General features: G+C 39.0%; 3 protein-coding genes across 3 annotated transcripts; 1 reads left to right on the plus strand and 2 right to left on the minus strand. All coding sequences in view use genetic code 12, as the record gives it.

Annotated features, from left to right (window-relative positions):
• Positions 1-676: 676 nt before the first annotated feature.
• ANT1 (Ant1p) lies at positions 677-1636 on the plus strand (the record flags this gene model as incomplete). Its single annotated transcript, XM_051753380.1, has 1 exon — positions 677-1636. The coding sequence occupies one exon, from the start codon at positions 677-679 to the stop codon at positions 1634-1636; it is 960 nt and encodes a 319-aa protein (XP_051607592.1).
• Positions 1637-1780: 144 nt separating this feature from the next.
• Positions 1781-3922, minus strand: KGF57_003914 (uncharacterized protein; the record flags this gene model as incomplete). Its single annotated transcript, XM_051753381.1, has 1 exon — positions 1781-3922. The coding sequence occupies one exon, from the start codon at positions 3920-3922 to the stop codon at positions 1781-1783; it is 2142 nt and encodes a 713-aa protein (XP_051607593.1).
• A 944-nt stretch (positions 3923-4866) lies between these two features.
• On the minus strand, positions 4867-6573 carry KGF57_003915 (uncharacterized protein; the record flags this gene model as incomplete). The annotated part of the gene is made up of 1 exon (XM_051753382.1): positions 4867-6573. One exon carries the CDS (start codon positions 6571-6573, stop codon positions 4867-4869), a length of 1707 nt encoding a protein of 568 aa, XP_051607594.1.
• Between the last annotated feature and the right edge of the window lie 309 nt (positions 6574-6882).

Raw genomic sequence — 6882 nt, forward strand, 5'->3', positions numbered from 1 at the left:
TAGATATAGAGCTGTCAGTGTGCTCTAAACCTCAGCAGGTGAACACAACCATCGCGTTCTGTTATCATGTTCGTTACTTTTCTTGAATAGACTGTAATCAGTACGTTGTGGTTGCACGTGATTCCTTGTGGGATAAAATAAAATGTGGGGTTTTTTTTTGTCTTTCTTTTCGCGCTTAGATTTTTTTTTTTACCCTCGGCAAAGGATCAGAGGAACACAAAAGAAGTTGTCGGGAGTAAATCTACACACACACACACATACACACACTATAAATTGTTTTTTCACAGGTAAAGATACAGTGAGAGACAGTGATCAACTATAGAGTTTAGTTTTCCTATAAACAGTGGTTCTTTCTTAACACTTCTTCGTTTCAGTTTGTGGAAGGAATTGAGCAAATGGGGTGAAAAGATGGTTGGAGAATTGTAAATTGTGGAGTCTTTGACAGTTACCCATTTTATTTTCTGTTGTTGTTGTTGTTGTTGTTGTTTCTGGCGTTTGTCACTGTTCTTTTTCTTTTGGGGTTATTCTTTTTTTTTTTCTCGTACGGGTTTATATCCGCCAATGCAGATTGCGATTGTTTGATTGACCAATTTCATTCAAATTACTTTTCAAGGTAATACAGTTTTCTTTTACTCCAACTCTTCCCCAGCTCAAGTCAACTACACACACCGTAGAAATGAGTCTCAGTCCTATTGAAAAGGCAGCTTCTGGAGCCTTGGCATCCGCCATAGCCAACACCATCATCTATCCTGTCGACCTTTCCAAAACCATCATCCAGACTCAAGTTCACACAACCAACGGCAACAACAAACAAGATGTCAAATACAAGAACACGCTCGATGTGTTGAGCAAGATCTACAAAGAGAAGGGAGTGTTGGGTTGGTACAAGGGTCTTCTTTCCACCATTGTTGGTTCCTTCACTCAAAACTTGAGTTTTTTCTATTGGTATTCAGTTGTGAAGAAGGTTTACGAAAACTTGAAGAAACATCAACCAAATCATAAACCAACCACGGCTACGGAACTTGCCCTTGGAGCAATTGCTGCCGCCATAAGTCAATGTTTCACCATGCCTATTGGTGTAGTTACAACCATGCAGCAAACTGATAGTCACCATAGGTCGTTGCCGGTGTTGGTTCGTGATATTGTTAACCAAGATGGTATCACTGGGTTATGGAGAGGGTTAAGAGTCAGTTTGGTTTTGTGCATAAACCCATCTATTACGTACGGATCTTTTGAAAGATTGAAGCTGATTATCTACCCAACCAAGCTCATTTTGAACCCATTGGAATCTTTCAGTTTGGGTGTCTTGGCTAAATGTTTGGCAACTGTTGCAACCCAGCCATTGATTGTCGCTAAGGCATTATTGCAAAAGGCTAAGAAACCAAAGGATCACAACAAGAATAAATTCGGTGAGCATGAAGATGAAGAAGAGGATATCAAATTTGATCATTTCACTCATGCATTGGCTCATTTGTGGAAGACTGAGAAGTTTAGAGGTTTGTATAAGGGTATTGGTCCACAATTGTTGAAGGGTGTTTTCGTTCAAGGGTTGTTGTTTATGTTTAAAGATCAGATTGATTTGTTGTTTTTGTATCTTTTGGCATTGGCCAAGAGAAGAAGGATAGCAAAGGCTTAGAGAGAGAGAGAGAGAAAGAAAGAGTGATTTATACAAATTATATATATTACCCACAATGGATTGAAATTTCCTTAGATTATCGCTATTGCGAATAACCACTTCCTCTATTTAAAAATTAAAAAATTTATGCTATTTATATAAATTCTATCTATTTTTGCCAAACCAAAACCTATCATTACTGCTTGAATCGTTGTCCTTGGAAGGCTCACCATCAGAGTCACTGTCATCGCCATCAGTTTCAAAATTGTAGAAAAATGGTCTCAGTGTCGTCGGTTTGGGAGCAGTAGTGGCATTCATGTCCCGCTGTTTCACCTCACTTGCTGGTGTTGAATAAAACTCCATTGAATTCTTTCTCAGTCTCTTCTTCGCAACAACAGGCTTTTTGTCTTGATTATTCTTGAACGACAATGAAAAGTGTTTTTCACTATCCATCTCTTCATCCGATTCCGATCTCGACCCCGATCTCGAATTGGAACCCGAACCCGAGCCGGATCCCAGTCCCGAATCTTCATATTCACCATCACTGCTCTCATCATTACTATTATTAAACGAGTCAGATTGCATGGTAAAGCTTTGTGGTAGTTGATTTTGCGACTTCTTTTGCTGGTAAGACATCAACAAGGGGTTATTGATTCTCTTTTTGTTTAATGATCGAGCTCGATTCAAAGTTTCAATCGGCGAGAAACGGTTTGCTGATGCTGCTGCCGCTGCTGCTGCCGCCGCAGACATCGGTGGTTCATTATGTTCCTTGATAATATCCAACTCATCAACACCTTGGTCACTGAAGGAGTCAACGGACATATCTGATTCATTGGATTTAGCACGGTTTATGACTTGAGGAAAATAGGAGTCCTTGGTATGATGGGCAACGTATACCGAAGGGTTGGAACTTGATCTGCTTCTGAGTTGTGATGAAACGTACTTGGGAAGATCAGTGGATGAGTTTTCTGCTGACGATGTGGGACGATTATACAGTTGCAAATTGACCTGTGAGTTGACCCTCGAGTTGAGTCGGTGAATTGGGATTTCTGATGTATTGGAGTATTTCAACTTTATTGGTTGTACGGACTCATTACTCAAAATTTTTGATAAATCAATAACAGAGTTGTTTTTGGTAGGTGCCGAATTTGGAGAAACGTCAGGGCTAACTCGTCTCGAGGGTGGATTCGTTATTGTAAAATCCTTTTTAAAAGCGTCACAATTCATCATTTTCTCTTTAAACTCGGATCTGATTTGGAAATGTTTCTGATCGGGTACCCAATCCTTTGCTGCTGGACAAAGATAGTTGTGTCTTGCAGGAGGCAAACCATTAACACTTCTTGACGCCGAAGTGGACTCAATCTTGAACGAGGCTCTTGGTTTGTACTCATCCTTGATGTCTGCCTCCTTTGGCTTGTCGATAAGATCATCCTTTTTGATAAAGTTAGTTTTATAATAGACAATATCGGTTTCAAGATTCAAACTAGTGTCAAGATCTTCTCTGGCAATTCCAAGTGCATCCTTTACAAGTTTCCAATAGTAGTTTTTCGGATCATTTTCATCACCCAGCAGTACCTCCTCTTTCTCCTCCTTCTTCAATCTCCTCGCAAGATTAATTCTGGCTTCGGGAATCTCTTCAAAAATAGGGTGGTTTATGAAATAGGACATTAAATTGTTTATAAGATACCCATGCGAAACCACAATGATAATATCCTTGTTTTTAATATACGCGGGTTTATCATAAGTAGCCAACAACTTTTGAAAATACTCCTTGCATCGTGCTTGGTACTCTTTATAAGTAAGACCAGGCCCATTATATTGTCCCAAGGTAACAGTGGGTCTGAAATTGGAACAGGCATTCTTATTCTTTAGGGTCTTCAAATTTGGTGTGTACATATTATACGCGTCATTTGAGTCCACAAAGGGGGGTTTATTTGTCATTTTATCATGAATCCATTCACTTAATGCAAAGTCTCCAAGTAGCTGAAACCTTACTTTGTAATTGGGAAACTGTTCAGCAAATTTGGCTTTCAAATCAGTAATCAAGATATCGGCAGTTTGACAGCACCTCAAATAAGGACTGAAATGGATATATACATTCTTTCGTAGTGACGAGGACTCTTTATCTTGAAATGCTTCGGTAGTGGAGCAAATGTCTTGTACAACTTGCTGTAATTGAGGGATAGCAGTGGTGGACAATGAAGGATCATATGGGTGGTAGTCCTCTATTATCGGTTTGGCTTGTGGATCCCTTTGTAAAGCATGGTCTATTCGTTCTCCGTGACGTAGAAAGTATAACTCTGTCATTTATGATGTAAGTGTGTGTCTGTGGTCAATTTCAGTGATGCAACTGTTCTAGCATTCTACTTGTTTTGAAAGAAACACTTGAAAATGCAAAAGAAGGATGATGATAAGATGTAGGCTATGCTATGACGTGTGTGTGTGCTGTAGTTATTGAGTGTGATCGTTCTCCTTTGGCAATAGGTTATCTCTCTGCAAACAAAAAAAATAAAAGGTAGGCGTTATGTGGCGATAGCTATGGTAAAACTAGTCAATGTTTTACTTAAATGGTTAGTTGAAAGAGAAGAAATCACGACGACACATTTTTTTTTCTCTCTCTCTCTCTCTCTGTCTCTTTCTCTGTGTCTCTGTTGAGTTGAATAATAGTACAATATAGTATACAGTATACAATACAATAATACTATTGTTCTTTTGTCAGTAACAATAGAGATTTGTATGGGATAAGGATCTTAACTAACTTGAAAGGGTAGGGTAATAGTAGTCTATATACTACACGGGTGAAGCTGGCCCTCACGCCCGGCTTTGCCCTTAGATATTTACGTATAATCTCTGTTGCACACATACGAACTCTAATCAGTTCATATATTTGGACATCGCTCGGAAAAAAAATTGATATAATAATTAAAAAAAAATTAAAACTCCTGACAGGAATATCTTTATACTTATCCAAAAGCTCACCCTTCCAACAGCTACGGACTTTCATCTCATCTCTCTGTATATTACTAACAACTTTTACTCTTTTTCTTTGCTATAGTATGTACCATTACTTAAACACTTTTTTCAACGGATAATACAACATAATTGAACTGTTTGCAACATATATGATGTCATACTTGTACTCTTTTACACGACTTCCTTGAGAGTTTACTTTTGTGTGCATACGAAGGTTTTCTTTTGTGCACGTGATTGTTCATATATTTCCAAACAACTACATATTTTTTCATCCCTTACTACGTATTCAAGTTCAATCCGTCCAATTGATCATCAATCTTGGCCATTCTTTCCTTCTTTCTTCGTTCATGTCTCAGTTTCTCATCAGTGGAATGCTTTTGACTCACATACTCGTGTAACAATTCACGATCCTCAATATCATCAATCTCAACTCCATGACTACCATAAGAATACTCGTTGTCGGGTTCCTTCAACACATCCCTTATAGACTCATTGGCAACTAGCTGGCTATGCAACCCAAAGCTAAAACACCACTTCAAATGTCTTAGTCTGGAGGCAAGATACCATGAATTGATTTTCAATTGCTTGTACTTTGACAATTTGATATTTATCGAGTCAATACAAGTATTGAGCAACTCAATCCCTTCTTCTGTTTTTTTATAAACTTGATCTCTCTTGTGACCATCAGTATATGTTTCAATAGTGTTGATGATGTTTCTAAACACTGAACTAATCTCCTTCTTATCCTTCTTTGACACTTTTTTGGAAGACAAGTTTAGTAGTCTAGTCAAGATGGAAATCAACGATTCTTGTTCATAATACGGCGAGTTCAAATTATAATCCTCATCCTCACCCTCTTCCTCGGCGCCATCATTAGCTCCACCAGTCCCATAATCGTACAACTCATAAATGATTGCAATTGTTCGCCCTGCCGCTTTGGCTATATCTCTATTCTCATCATTATCCAAAAGTGGTACCAATTTGATCATCAAATCCTCGGATATCTCATTCAAGTACTCACCGCGACGCAACAAGGTCAACAAGCACCCAACACCATGCAAAGCAGCAACTGCAACCGAAGCCTCAGCGACAACTTTAGCGTTGGCTTCATTGACCAACTTTTTATCCAAGTTTTTATCAGTTATAAATGTAGAATGTTCTCTGTCACCTTGTTCCACTTCCTTTTGCAACGCCAATGCACTAGCGCTATACCCTTCAGCTACTTCCATCAACATATTCACCTTATCGTCAACTCCAAAACTTGACGATCCATTATGCAACACCACAGTCAATGCAGTATACCCTAAGATAACACTTGATTTATTTTCGGCAGTAACAATACTATTGGTGGGTTCAGCAATCAAATGTTCAATCTTGGTCAACAAGTCGTCATTACTAATCAAGGCGCCAAACTCATCAATATCACTGCAAATCAAAGCAATCAATGACCGATAAAGATATTGAAACTCCACAGCCCTTCGATAATTGCCATTTGTAAACTGTCCAATCAAAGTATTAACAGTATCTTCATCAACATAATTCAAACGGTTACCCACATTCTCCTCGTTGTAAACCACCAAGGGCCTCGACACAACAACTTTATAGAGCTGAGCCAACAACAACTCTCTTGATCTTGAACTTATATCAGTACGTGAAAAAGTAAGCGACTTGATAATATCATTAATGCTTGAATTTTCCTGGATCCGTTTATTATTCAACTGGTGAGCCTCGTATTGACGTCTATCCCCAGCACTTATTCGATCTTCTTTAGCCATCTCTCCCATCTCCTGTTGACTCAAATTGGTGAGTTTGTCGCGCAAAATCTCTTCAATTTTCAACAACTCGCCTTCATCGTGATCACTTTCGTAGTCAGAGTCATCGGAGCGGATGGGGGTACCGACGGCGGATGTGGCTCGCGATGATGAGGCTGACAACGTGCCTTCTTTATCAAATCGTCTACCCTTGTATAGTGATCTATGTGTCATGCTTTGGTTTTATGGGAAATTAAAGAAGAAAGAAGTTATTCCAGGTGTGAATATTTTATTTTATTTTGGTAATGCTTGCTATATAAACTTTGTGTGCTTAGACTTACTCTCTCTCTCTCTCTCTCTCGAGTGTTGGATGTGTCATACAAAATAAAAACAAAGCAAAACAATCATCATCCGGGAAATGGGTAGCGCTTATATCCGAATTCAACTACTTCCCCCGTCTCTAGCCACAAGCTAAGACAGCTCCTCCCTTCCCCCCCTCTCTCAAAATACAACTTCATTCGGTAGCACATACACCTTCTCTCC

Source organism: Candida theae, assembly GCF_024610275.1.
Source record: "Candida theae strain CBS 12239 chromosome Unknown scaffold132, whole genome shotgun sequence".
Taxonomy (NCBI): Eukaryota; Fungi; Ascomycota; class Pichiomycetes; order Serinales; family Debaryomycetaceae; genus Lodderomyces; species Lodderomyces theae.